The sequence below is a fragment of the Patiria miniata genome, unplaced genomic scaffold, assembly GCF_015706575.1.
Source record: "Patiria miniata isolate m_02_andy unplaced genomic scaffold, ASM1570657v1 HiC_scaffold_14, whole genome shotgun sequence".
Taxonomy (NCBI): Eukaryota; Metazoa; Echinodermata; class Asteroidea; order Valvatida; family Asterinidae; genus Patiria; species Patiria miniata.
The window spans coordinates 8957985-8981428 of record NW_024037052.1 but is presented as its reverse complement, the minus strand read 5'-3'; the positions used below and the strand labels follow the sequence as shown (position 1 = coordinate 8981428).

General features: G+C 40.2%; 1 protein-coding gene across 1 annotated transcript in view; it reads left to right on the top strand.

Moving 5' to 3' along the window:
- The first annotated feature begins 374 nt into the window (after window positions 1-374).
- The window catches only part of LOC119722013 (ankyrin-2-like), a 33811-nt gene continuing 10741 nt past the window's right edge, over window positions 375-23444 (top strand). Inside the window, exons 1-15 of the mRNA XM_038191990.1 lie at window positions 375-529; window positions 5991-6141; window positions 7615-7722; window positions 8476-8571; window positions 8868-8972; window positions 10260-10355; window positions 13674-13778; window positions 15551-15646; window positions 16335-16433; window positions 16866-16964; window positions 17860-17955; window positions 18999-19094; window positions 19518-19619; window positions 20874-20969; window positions 22525-22623. Coding sequence (XP_038047918.1) covers window positions 6004-6141; window positions 7615-7722; window positions 8476-8571; window positions 8868-8972; window positions 10260-10355; window positions 13674-13778; window positions 15551-15646; window positions 16335-16433; window positions 16866-16964; window positions 17860-17955; window positions 18999-19094; window positions 19518-19619; window positions 20874-20969; window positions 22525-22623 — 1431 coding nt within the window. The 5' untranslated portion in view covers window positions 375-529; window positions 5991-6003. The remainder of the gene's footprint in view (window positions 530-5990; window positions 6142-7614; window positions 7723-8475; window positions 8572-8867; window positions 8973-10259; window positions 10356-13673; window positions 13779-15550; window positions 15647-16334; window positions 16434-16865; window positions 16965-17859; window positions 17956-18998; window positions 19095-19517; window positions 19620-20873; window positions 20970-22524; window positions 22624-23444) is intronic.

Here is a 23444-nt window from a genome sequence, read left to right as displayed (position 1 = left end):
CCGCCCGAGAACTAAATCAGGTCACAGGTCGCCTCCGCCAGTCATCATTGCTCCTCAAGCTTCAAAAAGACGATCCAGCACTCGAGCGAGGGGTACACGTGCACATAGCAAGCTATTCTTCAAGTTTGAATAGAGCGCTATTCTTCGAACTTTGAATACCTAATGAGGACTATTCCATTAGCTTCAAAGGGTGGTTAGATTGCAATACAAGGTACAATTATACAGGGTGAGTCTAGTCTCTCCTCCATTGTCTTATATAATTCCAATTATATTGCAGGTAAGTACTTGACATAATTGGGGAATTATATTGGTTGGTCGTGATAGCGCCCTCTTGCGGTGGCCGGTTATCGCGCGGTAGCAAACGTCATATGAACGGTAAACAAGAACAGCGTCTAGCTAGCCGGCCCGCCCCCCTACCTTTGCCCTAGACTAGGCTGCTGCAGTAGTTCCACACAGCGGTTTACGAGCTAGAAATAGAATTAAGTTGGAAGAAGCTCCGCCATATCTGGCCTTTTTACAGAACCGTACCGTAAGTCAGTTAAGATCACCCTCTTATCTATAAACTGGGAGATGACTGAAAGTGAAACCACATCTAGTGGAAACAAAATTAGGGCCGGTTTCGATCCAACTCGGACCCAAACCAACTCGGACCCATGCCAACTCGGACCCACTACCAACTCGGACCCATGCCAGCTCGGACCCACTACCAACTCGGACCCACGACCAACTCGGACCCACAACCAACTCGGACCCACAACCAACTCGGACCCATGCATGACCAACTCGGACCCATCATTTTCAATTATTCGACATCGTTTTCAATCATTCATTTCATAAAGTTTGTCCACGTCTCATCTGTTATTACAGTGATGCTGTTTAGTATAAATTTTCATTGTAATTGTAAGGTAAATTATCTCATATCTGTATTGCAGCAGTATAACATTTTTGTCGTTGTAAAGCGCATTAAAATGCTATTTTGAAATGCGCTTTAAAAGTGTAATTAATTATTTATTATTTTTATTTGTTTCCATTAAAACATATTTTGCTTTAAAAGTTTAACCAATTATTTATTTTCATTCAAACATATTAATTGACATCGTTCACACCATCTTGCTAAATTTAACAGCAATTTATTTCGTTTTTACTCCAAACTTCAATGTAACGAGTATACAAATTAAGAACAGATCTTCATAGAAAAATAAAATTGAAAAGTATGGCATTAAAACATAAACACTTTCAAACATATCATTATAAGTAAACATTAGAAATCAATAAATAAAATAAATAAGACATAAAAACGAAGTCTATTCTAATCTCTATTTTAAAAAAATAAACCACATAAACACCATTGCATACACTGCAAGAAAAACGAAGGTTCCATATTAAACAAAAAAGTTAAATCAAAAAAGTATAAAAACTTAATCGGATTCGTAAAAAAACCCACAAAATTCAAAGCCAGCATGTGAATTAAAAAATGATCAAGTTTAATCCCCTACAAATAGATGCAATGTCAATCATCAAAAAGGAGTATTGGAGCTCTGGGAAGATTATCCTTCAAGGCCTTACAGGTAGCTGCTAGTATGTTCCACTATGATGTTCCACGGGGGGAAAAAGTTAAATCAAAAAATTATTAAAAGTTAAACGGATTCATAAAAAAATCCCACAAAATTCAAAGCCAGCATGTGAATTAAAAAAACCCAAACAATTACATGAAATGAAAGGCCTAAATAGTTATTTCAAATTAATAACTTCCTCACTGAAACAAAATGTGCCACTTAAAACCACTTGTTACACGGCACAATTAAAGGCCTGCAAAAACAAACAAGTATAGTATTTTTTACTGAAAATAATAATCCTTTGAATTTCGTTTGGAAAAGAAAATTGAGATTTTGAAAAAGCACGTATATATCAAGTTGTACAAATGACATACGATACGGCCTAACCTATACTTTACGCTATTAATACCTCTTGGTTTAGCTTCACAGGTCACGGTTTCAAAAAGCTAAGCACGTTTAGTTTCATGACGTTCAAAACGATAAGCGTTTAGCAACAGTATTTACTGTACGCATTATAAAATAGCGCTCCACACATCGGCAATACAAGAAAACAACAAAACTAAAAGCCCCATTCTGCCCAATGTAGTTACAGAATATCTTCACTATAAGCACTAACATTAAGATCACCTATAAATATAATCTCTGAAACTAAAGATTGAGTCATTGTTGGGTCCGAGTTGGTCGTGCTTGGGTCCGAGTTGGTAGTGGGTCCGAGTTGGTAGTGGGTCCGAGTTGGTCGTGGGTCCGAGTTGGTCGTGGGTCCGAGTTGGTCGTGGGTCCGAGTTGGTCGTGGGTCCGAGTTGGCATGGGTCCGAGTTGGCATGAGTCCAACTTGGCATGAGTCCGACTTGGTTTGGGTCCGAGTTGACCTAGGGCCTATTCTAAAGCTGGTGTCCGGAAATTGGGCAACTTGAAACACAGGCGATTATTAGTGTAGTCAGGTAGGCATGGTAGGGTACTGTCAATGACTCGATCGACTGTAGGGCCCCGGCCTGTTTAGTTTCGATTAAATTCTAGTCAAGGGTGTTTTTTTATTACTCAAAGTCAAAATGACCTTTTTAACCTACAGCAGACGGTACAACTATAGAATGCAGGGCCACTACACTCTACATCTGCGCCTCTGTACGGCTGCGTGGAGGCGTGGAGCCGCAGTCGACCTACCTCCAAGAATTGCGCCCTCTATCGGCGCGCGACGACTCCGCGCCTCCGCGACTCCAGTGCCCCGCGTCTCTCGACTCCGCGACTCCGCGACTCCAGTGCCCTGCGTCTCCGCGCCTCTGCGACTCCAGTGCCTCGTCGCCCTCCTCCCTTCCTTTGCGAGGAAATTAAAAATGGATATGGATGCTTCGCTCTCAAAAAAATTCTGCCGAGAATTGCGTCCTCTATCGGTGGCGCGAGTCTCTGTGACTCCGCGCCTCCAGTGCCCCGCGTCTGGTCTATGCGACTCCGCAACTCCGTGGCTCCGTGCCCCGACACATTTACAAGCGCGCCCTCCCTTCTGATCATTGATGAGAAGACAAGTGCATTCGCTGTACTAAGCACTTTTGCAGGTTTGCATATTATTATATTGTAGCCTATTAGGCCAAAAAAAAAAATAAGTCGGTCTCTGGTCAGCGCGCGCGTCGATCTTTTTTTTCCCAAAAAGTTCCGCGGTAGCTCCAACAGCGCCCTCTATTTCCGCACCTCCTCAATTTGTTTTACCAAAGAGCACCAAGGAATGGGAAATTGCACCAAGGAAAATGATCGAAAGCACCAAGGCAAATTATGGAGGACACCAATGTACATGAGGACACCAAAAAAGCAAAATAGTACCCCACCTTGTCTGTACAATCCAAGCTTGAAGAAGAAAAAAAAAAGCGTCACCGCGTCAATTCCGGAACTTTGGTCTGACCAGACACCGAATATTTTTTTTTTTTGGCCTTGGTATTACTCCTATCCTCACATCGCCGGCCTCGATCCACGCCTCCAAGCAGGGAAAAAAACCTTGCCTTGGCATGGCCCTGCATTCTATAGTTGCTCCCAGCAGACTTCTCCCAATATAATCTTCTTCTTGCGTGTCAATATAATGTCATGACACATTTGTTTGTAATTTTTGAACTTTTCTTTTTTTTCTTGGGCATGTTTGGGTAGAAATGACGATTTTCCTAAGCGGTTTACTGTTGGTGCCATGTGATTCAGAGTGCGCCTTGCCATGCTTGCTTGTACGTTCACATGAGCGTTGTGTTGATTAAAAGTTGCTCTTTAGACATGTCTGCATGTTAGAATGCCGGATGAGATTTATGCGACCAGAGTGCAATATTAAATGATGAAATCACCAATCATTGCGGTGCAACTTTTGCAGCTATAAACTGGAATTCATATAGTGCACAATGCATTCGTAAATGCGAAGTGCTTCGGTCTAGATACAGAATAAGTTATGCAGGGAAGATTTCACTTTTGTTAATTGTGCAATTGTATGGGTCATTCTTTTGTAAGTGTCTACTTTGGGCCTTTTGAAAATTGCGAAACAAAAGGTTTCAGATGTTGAATTTCTTTCATGGAATGTGATCATTATGTTGTACAGCAACTACAATTAAAGGGAATATACATCATTTGCTTTTGCTGTAATTTTCAGAAATGGATGGAATTGGGGGGTTGGAAATATAAAGCAAATATAGTTACACTGACTTTTTGGAGGTTTTGGGTTCGAAAATGCTATAAAAACCAAGAAAAACGATCATTTCCTGTAGTCTGGTTCCAGAAACAGAGCAGTTTACATACATTGGGGAATTGTAAGGTCAGGGAACCAGTCTAGCTGGCTCGTACCCGTTCATAGGTTTGTAATCGATTGCAAACAAGTGCAATGGTCAATTGGGGCCAGTATTTGAAAAAAAAGCCAGTTGTTTCCAACGCTGATCGGCCGATCAGCGTTGGAAATTGATACAAAAATACCACTTTTCTTGAAAATGACAGTATACCAGGTGCCATAATTTTACAGGATGCTTTAGACTGTCATTTACCAACATCCTATTAAGGTATTTCGCAAAAACTTGGTAGTTTTATTTTTCGATGTTTGCAAATGTTGTATATTCCCTTTAACGCACTGCACAATCTTTAGGGAAGTTTCAACCATTTTATCAACTTTAAATTTTCATTGTTGTCATATAGGAAAAAATGGAAAAGGCATATCCTTCACACTTTTTGTGACGAAAGCGAAAATTGTTAAAATAAACTTAAGGATTTAATTTGGCCTATAAAGGCATATTTTAGAGGATTGAATAGATGCAGAGTATTTTCATGAAGGAAAGCCCCTCAACCAAATACATGTACATATGTTTTACGTTCATCGCTATGTGGATTGTTTTCGTTTTGCTGAAAGAACTTTAAAACGTTGTTATTCTGTAACCATCCATGGTAACTTAAAATGTACATGAGTGATTTAAATGATTCTTATACTAAAAGAAAGCTCATGAATTGGGCTTTACATATCCTAGATTTTGAAAGCTATTTCCTATATTAGTGAATCACACGTGATAAAGAACAAGCAACAGGTGTGTTATAATTTTAGCTGTTGCATAGTTGTGTGACAAAAATGCCACTCTGGTCATTTTCTTGGACTCACCTGTACGCCTGGGTAACTTTTTATTAGCTTCCATCCACTATTATAACTGTTTGATGACTTATTTTATCGCAAGTATTCACCAACCGTCAGCTGTTTTCATGCACTGCCACTGCCATGTGTTTGTGTGTGCTAAAAATAGAGTTAGGGTAAATCCAACATGGCCGCCTCCTTGTTTCTAAAATCTGTTAGGATTGGCCTAAAGTTTTTAAAGAATATTTCTGATTTTAGATTATAAAACTGAGATTTATAAGAGTAGAAAGTTGTATTTCCTTTATCTTTACCTATTTCAACACTTTAGATTAAGTTTTTGGCCCTCCCTTCGGGTAAATAAATTCCAGAGATTAGGCCCCTAGACTCGTTCCTCACCAGTGCAAAGTGCACTGCCATTTACTGTATTTTCTCAGCTTTGAATTAATTCTATGTTTAAGCTCATCCTTGGCATTGTTCTTTTGACTGTTGTTCAGTTTTGAATTAAATTGCTAGTTTTCGAGTTGTGTTGAAGATTTGCCTGAGGTGTATCTTTCTTGAGTCAGTCCTTAGGAACTAGTAAGACTGTTTGTCACTTCACTTATTGCTTCTTCACTGGGTCATATATTTTGACTACGAACTTTAGACGCAGATTAAGAAATACTAAACCGGTGAGGCGGAACTCCGGGGGTTTAGGGCCTATAAATTTTCCGCCTGGTGGCAGCGCTATCGTCCTGGTAACATCTTGGACAAGTTTGACGGACCGCGAATCATACGGACCGATCACACTTTTCAAATTTCCACCACAGTTGGTTTCATTTCTAATAATCACAAAGTTCATAATGTTTTCTCAATATATCTTGCAGGTATCGTCTCAGAATGTCTTCAAAATACAGTGCATTATCACCAGCGGAAAGGGCGCCATACAGGCTTCTGAAAGCTATCCATGAAGACAACGTCGCTGTGGCAACACAACTGTTGGAGGATTATGATATTGATGTGAATTTCAGAGGCAAGGTGAATTAGCATGTGGGAGAGATTTTCTGATCACTATTGTTTTTACAAACTTGCGTCTAGTACAAAATTCGTTTCGTAATGTTTTTGATTTGAATTTGTGATTCAGCTATCGTCTGAGTATTTCACCTCTTATTAACTGAGCCAATCTCTTGTATAACATCTGATATATCTTGACACGCAGGTATATGCAAGCCGCGCGCCAGCCAATCGGAGTTGATTTTGCTAAATCGTGATGTCATTTTATTCCTAAATCAGGACTAAATGGTTTGATTGGTCAATTCGAATGCAGTGTTTTGTAATACAACAACAGCCGGGCAAGATATCCCGTAACATGATGCAGAGTGCGTGACATTTTTGTTTTATCCATTGTCTATGACTCGCAACGGGTGAATGACCGAAGACCCGATTTAGAAAGCGCTCACTGATTGGACAAAATCTAGGAAGTCAAGAGGCGGGGTCTTTTCCTAATTAATCAGCAAATCTGTTCACGCGTAATAGACCCTATTGTTTCGCCTGCCCATATTGAAGTCAACCATGATGTCATGAACAGAACTGGATCTATTTTAATATAGGTTCAGGTTAGCAAGGCCCACCATTCACTTCTTTGTGACTGAAATGGGTCGGTGTAAATTTTTGGATTTTCTTCCTGGGTAAACCCAGGTCCTGACCAGGTTGAAATGCTACCTATGTAGAGCACTGCTTCCATGTAGAAGCCATGCTGGACATTCTCGTGGCCCTTTAGCTAGTTGTGCATATACATGTATGTCTTTCATTTGACAGGTTTTTAAATAGTTTATTTCTATGTGGAAGGAAAGATGCATATATTTTTTTCCTTCTTTTTCTTTAACAAGCTGACTGACACCACTGTTATAAATGGTGGTAATGGGTAAAAGCCCAGTTCTGAATTTACATGTACGGGGTAAGTAAAAAAAACAAACCCCAAATGTTGGGACATTTTTGTTTTATTGAAGTTCTGCATGTAGCACTTTCAAAATTTAGGATATGAAAGCCCAATTCATACACTTTCTTGTACAAGAATCATTCAAATCACTTTAAGTAACTGAATTTAAACACCACTACATTTTTAAAGTTCTGTCCACGGATCACAAAAAGGTGTGTGTCCTTCCAGCAAAACCAAAACGATTCACACACATTCCTGTGTGATTTGTTTTCGTTTTGCTGAAAGAACACTTATGTTTTTGTGATCCGTGGACAGAACTTTATAAAACGGTGGTTGTGTTTGAAATTCTGTAACTTGAGAAGTACATGAGTGATTCGAATGATTCTTGTACTAAAAGAAAGCTTATGAATTGGGATTTCATATCTTAGATTTTGAAAGTGCTACATGCAGAACTTCGCTTAAACAGTGGTCCCGACATTTGGGTTTCAGGTTTTTTTTACTGACGCTGTACATCCTCCCAATGCAAAACTCCATCATATTAAATGGTGTATGTTTTGTTTTCCCACTGGCAGCTCATGTTTGGAGGCTTTACATTGCTGATCCGAGCAGCTTTCAGTTCCCCAGGGATGTGCAGAGTCCTTCTGGACAAAGGAGCCGACATCAACTTGACGTATAGCAAGGTTACTATAGCAACCTTTTATCCTAACCTCTTACGCGTTTTGCTTAATCCACCAATGAAATTCGGTCAGTACGTGTACTTTGTGCCTCTTAGTGTTGTAGTACTCGTACTTGGTACTAATACTTGAGTACTACTTAAGTACCTTTTCTAGAGTACTCGTACTCATTCTTGTACTCGGGAAGTACTTGTTCTCGGAGACCTATGCTTGCGTACTCCTACTCGTACCCGGCAACCTAACTCCATGTACCCGGAAAAAGTACTCAACTTCAACACTTAATTTTATTAAATGACCTAAATTTTCTAGTCTCATTTCCTTTGAAAACACTTTGATTTGGGACTGCTATTGAAGATTAAAGAAAATGAGTTTCAAATTATTGAAAAATGCTTACAAAGACTGTCCGTAGTTTTTTATCACAAGTAATTAACACATAATTTTTGGCTTCAAGCACAATGTACTAGGACTCGTGCTGGTACTCGGAAATACAAGTACTCATACTCGTATTCGGTGGTCCAAGAACTTGTATGCGGAGACCTGTTCTTGTCCTCAGAAGTACTCGCACTTGTAATCTTTCTCTGCAGCCTAAGAACTCGGCTGTACTCGTTACTCTTGACTACAACACCGGAACCTCACAGAAACAGATGCACTCTCGGAGCCTTTTTTCCCTCAATTCCTCATGTGTGACGGAAGCATCAGATAACTTGCCTATATTTTTTTCCTCCTGAAAATTCTTAAATTTTTATGTCCAACTTCCAGAATGGTGCCACTGCGTTGATCGCCGCTGCTGAACGGAACACTGAATCCTGCAAGATTCTCCTTGAAGCGGGTGCAAATGTCAACCAGGCCGACGACGTAGGTCTCATAAATATTTCTAAATTATCACTGAATTTTGCATATGAAGTCTCCGGACTTTGTGTTAGCTATTAAGATCTTGTGAACCCCCCCCCCCCCCCATGTAAACTTGCATACTGTGCCAAGCCGTCCTTGCAGTTAAAATCAATAAAGTGACTGTTGTTTACTCTTAAACATTCCAGCCTTGTGTACCCGCTATATGGTGAATCTCAATTTTTTCCCATAAACTTGATTTAGCTGTCTTCAAAAAAATATACAGAGTTGGTGTGAATCATTTGTTTTTCGTTTGATTCCAGAATGGTTCAACACCTCTGCATGCTGCGGCTATGTCAAACCCATCAGCCATCCCAGTGTTATTGGCCGCAAAAGCTGATGTGTCTGCAGTGGAGTCAGGGGACACAGTGAGTATTACAATCATTTGCATCTCATGCATATTGATGAGCCGATCCTCTCACTTCATTGGTCACTGATCTGGAGCAAAGAAGAAACTCATTCTCTGGTATCTTTCGTGCACTGGAAGGGTTGGCCATGCAGGAGTCAGCCACTAAAGTACTCTATACTCTATACTCGGATTTGAGAACTCGACTCCAACACTGGAATTCAAATCAACAAAGGATTAAACCATTAAACCACTGGAATACAGCCTTGTGGTTGCGAAAGCCTATGCATCGCCATTGTTCAAAAAAGTTAAACCGATTACGTACATGGGCGCTGCCATCAGAGCAGTGAAATTCATGCAGCCCAAAAAAAAACATGGCTTTTGAATGTTGTGTTTTTTCAGAAAATATGTTCAGTCTTGATTGAAAGGTTAAATTATCAAATCGTTCGAAAAGGTCCCCAAATCTATCTATTTATCTCAATTTCTAGGAATCCCCACAAGTTGTTACTTCACAAATAATTGAACACTAATATCATCTAAGTACTGTATATTCCAAATTTCCACTTAATCTGTTGTTGCAAACACTTCTGTTACACTTTGAACTATCTCCAAGGAAAATGTTGACGAGCATATTTTCCGACCGAACTCATGCGCATGGTTTTCAGTTTGGCCGATTTTGGGGCAACAATGACGAAGCGCATATTAGCATATTCATTAGCGTGACTCGGCATGTCTTCGCGTGGGTCTCGGTATCGACCAATGGAAGCTGGCAAAAAGGGTGATATTTATTAAAAACTTGTGAAGGAGGCGCTATTGCAAATGTTTACTGCTCACCATAATGGATAGGAACCTTATTAATATTCATGAGGTTTGAAAAGATTGACAGATATTGCAAGTGCCATGTGTTAGAGCTTTGAAAAATTGACGTACCCAAGCCTATTTTGCCAATTTCAACGACATATCAAAACGATTTTAAGCACATAGTTGGATCATTTATAAGGGAAATAAACCCTGAAAGTTGCATGAAGATACGGTCTTCCAAACAGGAGAAATTGATTTTCAAAGATTTCTCCTGCAAACATCCACATGTCCATGTGCATGTTGACCTTCACAACCACATGGCTGGTATATCGTAGGGTTTTAGACACAAGATAAATAATGTAAACAAAAGGACACCCAAACAAGCAGTGTTTCGAGCTTCCTAACTCAGAAACTTTCTCGTGGGATGTGGACAGCGTGACCCCAAAGATGGTCACTGGATGCCAAAGGTCTAATGATTCATGCATATGTGCTGTTGTTTATGTTGTAGGAAGGCAGACAGCCCCTGCACTATGCAGCTCAGAAGAGCCCAGAGGCCTGTAAACTCCTGCTGGATGCTGGGGCCGATGTCAACGCACAGATCAATGTGAGTCCAACCTTGTTCCGCTTTTCTTTTACAAGAATCTCCGTCAAAAAGGGCCAGCCAAGGTGGTGACCAAATAATAAGAAATCAAGAAGCCAGTATCTTAAAATATTTGCACAGACTTGGGTATAATTTGTAAGACAGTTAAACGAAGGGGAAAGACAGATCTTGTTCAGTAAGTAGATTTTGGATCACAGACCAAGTTTTTACTGTATGTTTATTTATTTTATTTATTTATGTATTGGTTTTGGTAGTGGGGGATAGTGATCTGGATCTCACTAAAGATAGAGGTGCTTTAAAAGGAAATAGCTTAAATCACTATTTTTTGGGGGGGCCACGCCCCCCTCCACCATGCACCCACCCCCCAACCACTTTCACACCTTTTTCACTCCCCCTCCCTTTCACCTCCCCCCTTGTTTATGCCCGGCGAAGCCGAAGGGGCATACTGTTTCCGCCTTGTCCTTCCGTGGGTGGGTGGGTGTGTGTGTGTGTGTGGGTGGGTGTGTGGGTGAGTTTGTCTTACATTCCCTATGTGGACTTGTGAACAAAAGATGTCCACATAATGCAGGTTGTGTTAACGTTATGTGGACTAAGCCGTGTCCACATAACGTTTTGCCCTTTCTGGAAAACAGGTTTAGGGGCATTTTTGGGTTAGGTTTATGTGTAGCAGAATGAAGAGAAACACTATAGGGAATCATAGAAAAAAAATTGGGTTAAAAGAGTTTTCACAGTTTAAGTAAAGTTATTTTTTGTACCGAGTTTTCTTACTACACAAAAACAAAGGAATGTCCACACAAGGTATGTAACGTAAACCGGTGTGGGTGGGTGTGACTACAAATTCGTATCCTTGTGGAGACACACACACAATAGGGAACAAAACATTGTAAAGGTCTCCACAGGGCAATTTCTATAGATGAATAGGTCTCCACAAGGTTTTCACGAAATAGATATATGGGTTTTACTCAAAAACTAGGAATTTCCAAGGTGGGTTGATCTGTCGCAAATGGAAGAGTTTTAGAAAAGGGATATTAAGTCCAAATTTCAGCCAAGGAAACTAATTCTGGTTAAAATAAGGGCATTTTGAAACTTCACTTTCAAAATTGAACACTTTACTACACGACAACAAAGAAATGTCTCCACAAGGATACAAATTTGAGAGTGGGTGTGTGTGCTCTTGTATTGTATTATACGCTCGAGGACAGACAACAGAAGGAGCACAAAGGAGCCTTTGACCCTCGGACGACGGTGCCTATTGTTAAAACCGGTCCTCGATCGTACGGTTATGTGCTTAGTCTATGGGAAAGTGTTATATTAGAGGGACAAAGGAAAACACAATAGTTGACCTCAGGCCTATAGTAAAAAAAGACGGTGGGTGTGTGTGTGTGTGTGTGTCCGGACAAATCTTGTCAGCGCGATAACTTGAGAAATACTTAACATATGAACTTCAAATTTGGTTTGTGTATTGTTCTTAGTAATCCTAAGAACCCTTTTGCATTTGGGGCCGAAAGGTCAAGGGTCAAGGTCACAGTGACTAAAACAAAAGAAATTTTGTCAGCACGATAACTTGAGAAATACTTTACATATGAACTTCAAATTTGGTTTGTGTATTGTTCTAGGTAATTCTAAGAAGCCTATTGCATTTGGGGCTGAAAGGTCAAGGGTCAAGGACACAGTGGCTGAAACAATAGAAATTTTGTCAGCGCGATAACTTGAGAAATACTTCACATATGAACTTCAAATTTGGTTGTGGATTGTCCTTGGCAATCCTAAGAAGCCTATTGCATTTGGGGCCAAAAGGTCAAGGGTCAAGGTCACAGTGGCTAAAACAAAAGAAATTTTGTCAGCGCGATAACTTGAGAAATACTTTACATGTGAACTTCAAATTTGGTTTGTGGATCGTTCTTGGTAATTCAAATAGGCCTATCGCATTGGGGGTCGAAAGGTCAAGGGTCAAGGTCACAATGGCTAAGACAATAAAAATCTTGTATTTATTATGAGATCATAGGGATTAGGGATTAATTCATATAAAACCTACAGAAGACACTAATGCTGTCAATTAACGTTCCACGACCAATTAAGGTACATGTAAGTTGAGGGCAATTCCACACCAAAGTGGACATGACACCAAAAAATTCAAATTCATGTGACTTAAACAAATTTGGCATCAAATGAAAGCTAAAGTCTATATTTGCAAGATTTGAAGTCGGAATTTGATTTTTGATACATTTCGGTACCAAAAAATAGGATTACGTAATAATCCTGTTTTAATCCTAAAAATGTGATTAATAGTGATATGAAAGTATTCTACCAATACACACACAAAATATGTACTAATGCCATCAGTTTCTGTCATGAGAAAGTATTGGCCTTGAAAAACTGACTGAAACTTGTTTTTAATGTTTTGCGTAATTTGTTTCGCTTCAGTGACTTCTAATATTTCAGCCTTCGAAAATGTCCTTCCGTTACCGAAAAAATACATATTTTTAATTTATTTTTAAAACTTGCAGTATGAATGCATTGAAAGTTATTGTGCAAAGCAAGTTTAGGTAGGCCTTCAATATGACATTATAACCGACACTGCTGTACTTCTCGTTTTTTAATTACAATTAATTAAATCACGTCCTTCCGTTACCAAATTGGTAACGGAAGGACCAATCAAAGGCTCCGCAGTGCTGTCAGGTGCTCATCGATGCGGGAGCAAATGTCAATGTACAGTTCAACGTGAGTGGCATGTATTTTATCCCAAAAAAATAAGTTGCTATGGAAATGTTGCAATTACTGCACTGGAAAAATGCAGTTTCAAGAATCTTCGTAAAAATTGTCTTCAAACATTACCAGCTATAAAACCTCGGTTTAAAAGTTAAAAATATCAAACAAAGTCCTTTTGAAGGCCCACCTTTTAAAAAAGTTGCTGTTGTAAATCATACTGTGTGCCTAAGCACGGTTGTTAGTAAAGATATTGTGTACTACAGCTGTTGACAGTTGCTGAAACAAGATTTCTGTTTCATATTTTTGTTGTTCCAAACAGTCAGAACACACAATAAATTACTTTGGGGGGGGGGACGAAACAGGTTTTAGGTTCATTGCATTTAAATGGTGATATTCTTTGAAGGGATTGAGCAATTTTAGTAATTTTTTTCATCTAAAAGTAGTTTATGAAATTAGCTTTCCAGTCATTATTTTTGGTGCCTCTTTTTTTTTTAAATATGAAATATTTTTGGGGCCTTGTTTTTTACTCACCCTGTATAAAACAAACACTGAATATTTCACATTTGTGCACGTGAAGGGATAATTTTATTTGGGTTTTATTTTTTCCTGCAGTCAACCGGGGAATCTCCTCTGCATGAAGTCACGTTCCCCGGAGTGGATGTCAGCTATTGCCAAGCTTTGCTCAAAGCTGGAGCTGACGTGGAAGCCATAGATCATGTACGTATGTACGGAAAGAACCTGCGCCAAACTAAACGCTTAGGCTATCAGTTTTGGTCCAAAAATTGGGCCACTGGTATCAAATGATCGATGGAGCAATGCTCATAGCGATTTTTGGCAAGGTATGCACATCTAGAGTTGGAAAATGTCTGACAGCTTTGCAGTGTGAGCACTGGGATTTTTTGGGGTGTTATTACTTTTAATTTCTTTTTCAAAATGGCCGGCCGTCAATATGCTTGTTACCAGATGAATTATATGTGGTAACGAGCATGTTTTGGCCGCCATTTGATACTGTTAAAATCACTCTTGGGAATCAATATTTGTGGCGTTTGGCTGTGTATCAGAAGTTGGCTGGAAAATGTTGCCGTTGAAAATTTTGCCATTGACAATTTTGCTGTTAACAATTTTCGAAAGTTTTCGACAAAACTAAACCCCTCCTTCAGTGGTTAAGAATTGAGATATTTATATCAGAATTCTGCAGAACTTCAGCTTTCCAATGGTATACAACAATTGTAAGGGATACTGAGTTCAGTAACGCAAATATAGACTACCAACTCACTTCAAGTTGTAATAGAAAACAGCATTTAAATATCCGGCAGTTGTGTCATAGATAGGATGAAATAGATTTTAGAGATGTTTGACAGAACCAAAAACCCCAAGAAAGGTAAAACAGGACTTATACAGGGTGAGTCAAAAAAGCAAAAACCAATGTTGGGACTTCTGTTTAAGTGAAGTTCTGCATGTAGCACTTTCAAACTCTAGGATATGAAAGCCTAATTTGGGCGATTCACAATGCAGTGTGCCACCAAGAGTTTGCCATGGAGAGTCAACTTTTCAAGTTAACGGTCGACAAATATGGCCCATTTGAATGAGTGTCAGTAGACACTTGAGCTAATTTGTTATAGATTGGGGCATAGCGTTCTGCCGCCTTACCAAAAATCACCATATGCTCAGAAAAGAAAAGGGCAAACATATGCTCGAATCATACGCTTACGAAACTACTGACCGGAAAAAACGAACAATTTCAAATGTCCCGCGCTGCGAAATTGTCGACCATCTTCCACAATGCACTGCGAAAAATTAACTCTCCGTGGCAAACTATTGGTGGCGCTCTGCATTGTAAATCACCCGAATTCATAAACTTTCTTTTAGTACAAGAATCATTCACATCACTCATGTACTTTTCAAGTTACGGAATTTTAAACACAACCGCCGTTATGAAGTTCTGTCCACGAATCACAAAAAGGTAAGTGTTCTTTCAGCAAAACGAAAACAAATCACATAAGGATGTTTGCGAATTGTTTTCGTTTTGCTGGAAGAACGTACACTTTTTTTGTGATCCGTGGACAGTACTTTATAATGGTGGTTGTGTTTAACATGTTTAAAATTCTGTAACTTGAAAAGTACATAAGTGATTTGATTGCTTCTTGTTCTAAAAGAAAGCTTATGAATTGGGCTTTCATAGCCTAGATTTTGAAAGTGCTACAGAACTTCACTAAAGCAATAGTCCTGACATTCGGGTTTCATTTTTTTTTACTCACCCTGTAGATTGAGTTTCTTTTGAAAAAAAAAAAAAATCCCCCTCAAATGTGGCTTTTCCCCACTCTACTGCAAAATGGCAATTCATTTCCGAATTCAAGCTCTTTTTGGTAAGGTGTATGCAGTGTATGAACGGTTCAGATCCCACTCAAATGGGCGGATGTATATTAAGAGATTCTCAGAGATTCTCCAGACTGAAATTTCTGGTTTCTGTGGACTTATCACAAATTTAGACTGGCAGCACGGCATTACACTATGCAGCCAGGTCAAATGCACCAGTCTGCAAAGCACTACTGGATGCTGGGGCCAAGTATGACTGCAAAGATGACGTAAGTTCTATCATTATACATGTACATCAAGACTATCCCAAGAAAATGCACATCGCATGGCAACAGGGAATAAAGAGTGACAAATATTTGTTTGAATGTCGCAGGTCATTTGCGTAACATGTGATGTAATTCACTTGAAACTTAACAGTAACCGAAGGTTAAGGATTTTTGCAGAATCAAGGATTTTGCAGAATTGACGAAAAAGGACGGTAGAGTCTAATCCAATGTTTGTATTATTATTATTATTTATAATTATGCTCAAAAGTGTCCACGGCACTGTAACTTGCAAGCCTGAAGAAACCTGTAGGGGGAAGGCATATGCATTGAAAGTAAATTGCAGTTTAGAGGTAGGAAAAAAACCCGAAAAGAATATTCCCGGGAAATCCCTCGGAATCAGTCAGGGACTGAAAACCCAATCTACATATCGGCCCAGGCGGGATTCAATCCCAGTTCACTAGTGGTGGAAGGCAAGGAAATTACCGCTACTCCAACCTGACTCCCCCAATTTATTTGACATGGGGCTTGATCCCTCTGAAAATTGGAGTGATTTAGAGGATTCTGAAAGTAAGGGTTCAGTACTTTATTATCAGAGACTTGTGGTTATTCCCATGTGATGACTTGTGATTACATGTGATGACTTGTGATGACATTGAATAGCTTGATTACAATTGTGTTTGTTTTGTGTTAGGATGGGAATGTTCCCATGATTTTGGCAGCTGTGGGAGATAATGTGGAGGCCATTCAACATCTCTTGGACAAAGGCGCACGCCTTGATGAGGTCTTTAAGGTAAAGATCCTCTCCAGCCAAAAAAAAAATAATCAATAGGGGCCAGAATGTAGCAGAAGTCATCTTGCTTTCCAAATATTTGTGGGAAGCATGCTCCTTGATTCCGTTCTGAAGGTGCTTGCATTTGGCCAAACTTTTCAAAGAGTTTTGGGATATTGTTAGGGTCACAGCAAATTATGGAAGATGGTTTGTGAAGTGTTCTATATTCCGTCCTGCAAATTCATAATAAAATTGGCACATTTCTCGAATGTTTGATTTGATTTGGAATTTGCTTTCCTGATCATAAGTCAGAGCAATTTCTCTGACGATTATCGACAAAATGTCACTCCTGCTCGGGAAGTAGAATTTTTTTTTTCTTTTTGAAAGTCTTTGGAGTTCTGACTTTTTGTGATTTTTTCAGCCTTACATATGTAGTATTTATTGAAATTGCAGAAGGGGAACAGCCCACTACATTGTGCAGCCATGATGAATAGCACAAAAGCCATTGAATTATTGATTGATAAAGGAGCTGACCTCCAGGCAAAAAATCAGGTAAGCCGTTTCCACGTTCCTGGAGCCAATTTCATGGAGGGCTGTTATATCTTTAACCCTTACCACCACAACTCCGTCGAAATCCATCCCCCCATTTAGGTGGATTTTGGGGAACTTTGTCCAGAAGGCCCGGCGTGACTAAATATTGATGGAGGATGATGGACTTGTGCCTAATGACCGGAGCAGTGCTAGGGGTATCCCATTGATTTTAACTAGCTTCCTGTACTACTGTTGTGATAAAAGTCATGTGTAGCAAGTCCATGAATGTCAACCAGTGCGTCAGTGGTGGATTCCATTATGTCATGAATGTACAGTTTTGTATTGGAAGTACGGTGATTGATGGATTGTGATGGACTTGGTCCAGTTCCTAGTAAAAGGCACTAGGGAGTTAGGGATGAACCAATCTAATGATGGTTTGCGGTTACCAGCGACACCACACGCGCACCAGATGACGGCTGATGTATGATGCACTGTGAGCGAGTTCCATGCATTCTCCACTCGGCTTTGCCTTTTTGAGGACCACTCATAGTGCATCATCAAACAGCCGTCTTGCTGCGAGCCTGATTCTTGGCCAAATATGGAATGGTCAGATCCCTTAATGTTTTAGTCTGGCAACAAGAACCACCTGCTGGCATTATTTGTACGCAGTTAAAGTTGGCCTGCTGTACACATGCGGAGTTTCACTGAAAATGCCTCTTTTTATCTAGTTCAGCTTGATTGTATTGTCATTTTCAATATTTTCTGTTGTTTTAACAATATAACTCCAGTCGTTGGTGAGTATTTACTTGTAAGTTGAACGGAAGTGGAATATAGCGTCACGCGTCTGCGCGCCTTTACCAAAGGCTAGGTGACGTGGAACAATAAGCATTTTGTGGACCTTTTTACTCCCTCGCAGGATGGGTTGTCCCCTCTTCATCACGCAGCCTTTGAACATCCTGAAGCCACAAAGATACTGCTGGCTAAAGGAGCTGACATCGAAGCCAAAATGACCGTGAGTAAATTTCTCCATACAGGGATAAGATTTGTCAGGACTTTTTTCCTTATTTCATGACTTTTAAAAAAGGCTTTTGAACTCCGGAATTGATGAGACTTTACGATGAAGGACTCTTTACCTACCATGCATTGACCTTATTAACGAGGAAGCAATTTTTGTTGTGTTTCCTGAATGTGTTTAATAAATTGTGAACTGTTGAATGGGATGGTGCCAGACTATTTATTCATTCTTGCCTCACTTTTTATTTTTTCATGTGGCTTAAAACATTAGGGTATAATCACAAATTTTAAATTATTCATCAGTGCAGACTGGTATTAATTTGTAATGTCATTGCTTGCATTTCTCTACACAAGTTCCAAAAAATGAAGATTTTACCTCACTCTCAATTTTATGATGGCCAACTTGTGAGTAAGGCCAATAGGGGCCTCCTTGATACTTAGTTTCTTCCAATAAATAAATTTGGTCGTTACTTTGTAACAAACAGGTAGAAGCCATTTCAAAAATGAGGATAAAAGTGTTTGTCTTGTTTTTTATCCCCCTGGCTTTCATGCCAGACAGGGGGCGATATTGCAATCGCATATTCCTTCTGTGTGTTCCATTTTGGTTAGGTTCACTGTAAGTCCTGTCATCAATCTCAACTAAACTTGAAAAGTGGTCTGTGGAGGGCAGAAAGATGTCAAAAAAAGTTCTTTCCAATATGGATATTTATGAGTTCTCTGGAGAGCTCAGCTCAGTACTAAAAATGACTCTAATATGTGTCAGTAATAGGCCTACTATTAATGACTCTACATGCTGCAGTGGCAACGTACCAGGACTCACTGACATTAGGCTGCACGGAGTCCCGTGTCTCACATAAACCCCCCATTCAACCCAAACTCCCCATCCAACTGAGAACTGGTACCTGCCCGGTGGACAATCAAGGCCATCACTGATAATTGTCCTTACTAACTGCCTGTACATGTACAATGTATACAAACTGCCAGGATGCCAGGGGGATTGTGCAAGTTTTACTTGCAGTATTTTTGTGTGTGTGCACACAGGATGGAATGACGCCCATCTTCCCTGCAGCCTATGGCAGTGTTGAGTGCCTGAAGCTGCTTATTGAGGCTGGTGCTAATGTCAACGTTCACTCAGAGGTAGGCCAAGAAACCCTGCAATTGTTTATTAGTATTATACTTGAGAGTGACATGTGGTCGACTGTGACTGCTCTGTGTATAAGAACAGCTAGATAGGGCACTACATGGCCTTAACCCCCAAATCAGTTCTAATAAGGGGGCCGGAACCACTCTATCTTGCGAGAACTGGATTATTGCAGTTCCAACTAGTTGAACCCTGCAAGTGTTTATAATTATGCTTGAGAGTGAAATGTGGGCAACAGGGCACTTCATGGCCTAAACCCTCAAATCAGTTCTGATAAGGGGGCTGAAACCGATCTATTTTGCAAGAACGGGATTATTGCAGTTTGAACTAGTTGCGAATCTCTAATAGCATTTCTCTTTTTAAAATGTCTACGATTTACCCATAAAACCTGCTGTTTGTTTTTTAAATTTGCTAAATAGGATGGAACGACCCCCCTGCATCGCGCCACCCAATCTTCTAACGTCTGTGAGACTGTACAGTATCTCATTGAGAAGGGGGCTTCTATTGATGCTGTTGATGAAGTGAGTATATCAAGCCACATTCACATTTATAAACCAAATGCACTCCTTTCATTGGTCAAAGTTCTAAAGCATCAGGGAAGTAAAAGTAGCTATAAACTTGCACATGCGTGCCTGACGCATGTCCAACTGGTTGATAGTCCCAGGGAAGAACGATTGGATTTTCCAAGGAACTTTTGAGAATGAAATTAAATGTGTGAGGTATACTAAAACATGTCCGACATGGTCACGACGCAGTTAAATAAGCCAACAGGGATCATTTGAGGTCATTGTGTAAAAAGACTTGTTTTCGACAGAAACGAATGGGCATTCAGTGATGTTACTGAGAGTAAAGGTTTAGGGCTGCTGAATGTGTTGCTTTGACAATATAATGTCAAAGGCCATGCAGGGGTCAATTGAGGTGTAACTCATGATGGAAAAAATGTGGAAAATGCTATTGTTTCATAGTATACATATATTGACTGCTCTATCTCGTGATGTAGTAAAGCTAGCCTGCGGAGGTGATCCATGACGCATTCAATTTTTCCTGAAGCGAAGCTGAGGGAAAATAGAATGCTCCATATTTCATTGAAGGAGGCTATTTTGACTACACAACAAGATCAAGCAGTCAATATTTGTTTTTATCACCTCTCTCACAGATTCTGCTTGTTAAGTGATGACTGAAAAATTTAATCTAAATTCAATTAAAATGTACTTCAAATTGAATTTGGAAATAGGCGAAAGTTTACTTGTACTTTTCCAAACTACCACTTCACAAAATGTTTAAACCCAGCTCTGTAGTACAGCGCGTGCTTGGGACTAATACGCGCAACGCGCACACCCATAATGCTTTTGCACACAATCCCGGTTTTCATCGTACAGTACTTTGGTTGCTGTGGATCTAGTACTTTTTGTCATGCACAGCAAGATAGCAAAAATAGCGAACAAAATGTGACTCGCTCTCGGCCAATCAAGATACAGAATCTGTGGGTGAGGTGTATTAAAAACAAATACGTCCAGTGAGCCAATCATTTCCTGAATTGAAAATGAAGGGTTCTAAAAGAATGAGAAGACCAAACATATAGGGATGGGCCGCGGAAAAAAGCAACGTCTGATTCGTGGATCACCTCAAGCTGGTACAGATTTGCAATACATGACTTATCTAGACTTCTTGATTTACAGTGAATTAACCCTAAATGTAGAAAATATACAAAATATGTTTAAACATTCAGAAATATTTAGACCAAACTCAGTATATCAGTGAATTTTTTTGTGCAGAATGGTAAAACAGCATTGCATCATGCAGCCAAGGATGATGCAGCAGTGTGCAAAGTGCTTCTGGATGCTGGGGCCAAGTACGACTGCAAAGATAATGTAAGTGGCAAGGATAAGAATCCATGTCTATTTTAACAAAACTTTCTTCTAACAAAACTTTCTTCCACACTTTCCTCTATTACTTTCTTCATACTTTCTTCAAAGAACTTTACCACTCAACTAGTCTGTGTTTGTGGTTGAGTATGGAAGAGCATTAGAACATTATAGTCATGGTCCAAATTTAAAAGCTGAATTTTGATTTTCTCCTCTTGCATCCCTCTATGTATTTTATGTATTAGAACATTGCGGAGCGATGGTCTATAACTTTTGAGCAGATTCACTGATAAATTATGCAAGACGACGGCAGCTTGACCTCTAGATTTTGACCAATCAGCGGGCGCTTTCCATATCGGGTCTTCAGTCATTCACTCGTTGTCGCGTCAAAGACATGGATATAAAAAAACCTAGCGGCAGCAACGAAAGCTGTGGTCTTACACTCTGTATTATGTAACGCGATACACGCCTGGCTGTTGTATTACAAAACACTGTATTCGAATTGACCAATCATATATTTAATCCTGATTTGGGAAAGAAATGGTGTCACGATTTAGTAAAGTCGACTCCGATTGGCTGAGGCGCTAGATTGCATCAATCTGCATGCTTTGATATATCAGACGTTATACGGAGTCCGGCTCCATGGATAACGGGTGATACTCAGACTACCTTATTTGCAGCTGGTCAGAGAAAAACATGGGAAAGCAGCCAAATCGGTTATAGAGAGTGCTATCAACAAGATGAATCAAATGCAGTCTTGGGAATGTTGGTCCTCTGACCTAAGAAACAGCGTGTTCGATTGCTTCCCTCATGCTTACCCTTACTTTCGCCTAGGGTGTAGATGCACATGCTCAGTTTGTAGCAATAAACGAACAATTTTGGGTTACTTGATCAAATCCCCCATTGCAAATGGATTTGAGCCATCGAAAGCGAGCCATGGTGGCCACATGCTCTTTCAAACCAAACAAGAAATGTCTGGTATGTTTAAAATTAATATAACTTTCCTAGTCGTCTAGTACTATTTGAATCCCCCACCGCCGCAGAATTATAACATGCTTGCCCAAGTCGAAGGTACGGGTAAGGAAGGATTTTTTTTGTGGGATATACTTACCCAAGCTACCGGCTCAGCCGGTCGGTTATTTGGGCCAGGCTCGAGTGAGTGTGAGAAGTCATGTGAGAGTTAAATCGAATGCAGTGGCGCTTGTGCAGTAAGTGCCAGGGGATTAATCGGGCACGCTAAAAGTGCAATCATATATGTATGCATTATCTTGACTCTACTACTGCCGGGACATCTTGAACGCACTGGATTTGGGCCTGCTGCATTAGAGGAATGAGAATACAAATGTAGTCTTGGACGAAGACTACACAGAATATTGATCTTGGCCTGGCGATGACACTATATGTGCAGTAGTTGTTGCTTACAAAAGAAAAACTGTTTTAAAGTATAAACTTCTTAGTAACCACCAATGCAAAACAATGACGGAGGATTGTTTTTATTATAGTTTGTAACGTCATCCTGAAGAACTCCTGATTGACATTAGGTTGGGTTATTTTTCAACAGGATGGGAAAGTTCCAATTTTGTTTGCAGCCTTCGGGGACAATGATAAAGCGATTCAACATCTCTTGGACAAAGGCGCAAGCTTTGGGGACACAACTGAGGTAAGCACATTCATGTAACCACCATGGCTGAAAAAGTTGGATTTAAAAGATTTTAACCCCCCCCCCCTTTCTCTTTTTCTCTTCCCCTGTGGATTGGAGTGATTTGCTCAACAACCCCAACCTCCCCCCCCCCTTTTCCAAGCCTCGTGGTCTACTGCATTGAACTTAAGATCTTAATGTAGTGCCAGTCAAGTGGGGAATGCGAAACCTGAATGTATTTGGGCGAGACACTTAGTCACTAACTTCTCTTCCCAACCCAGGGGTAACTGGTTTAGACCCCTCTCACACCAATACGTGAAGCCATTTCGTGGCCACTTCGAGGTGTCCGTGGGTGCAAAAGTTAAAAAATCGAAGTAACCACGAAATGGAATCGGATCTCACGGGTTGCCACGAACTAACCACGAATTAAGGACGTGTCCATTCCTTCCATGGGCCGATTCTCATGGATGCTCCACGGATCACCCAAAAAGTTTTTGGATATGTTGAAAAACTGAAACGTGTGCTCTTCGGAAATTTATTGCCGAATTGAAAACATGTTCAATACGGCTTATTCTTGAGGTTGGGCTGAAGTTACATCAGATTTTACAGGATGGCCCCAGATTGATTGATGACCTGTTTTACGGCCGTTTTCATTTCGCGGTACTCGATGGTACTATGAGTTGGCCACGAAGTGCTCACAGACTACATGTAGTACTCTGGAGTTGGCACCGTAGTCACCACTGACGCCACGTAGTAGTCATCGCGGGATGCAATCGGGATGGCCACGAGATGTCGCCGGCGTGCAGTCAGTGAATCCCAGGAAACGGACATGAGCACGGGTT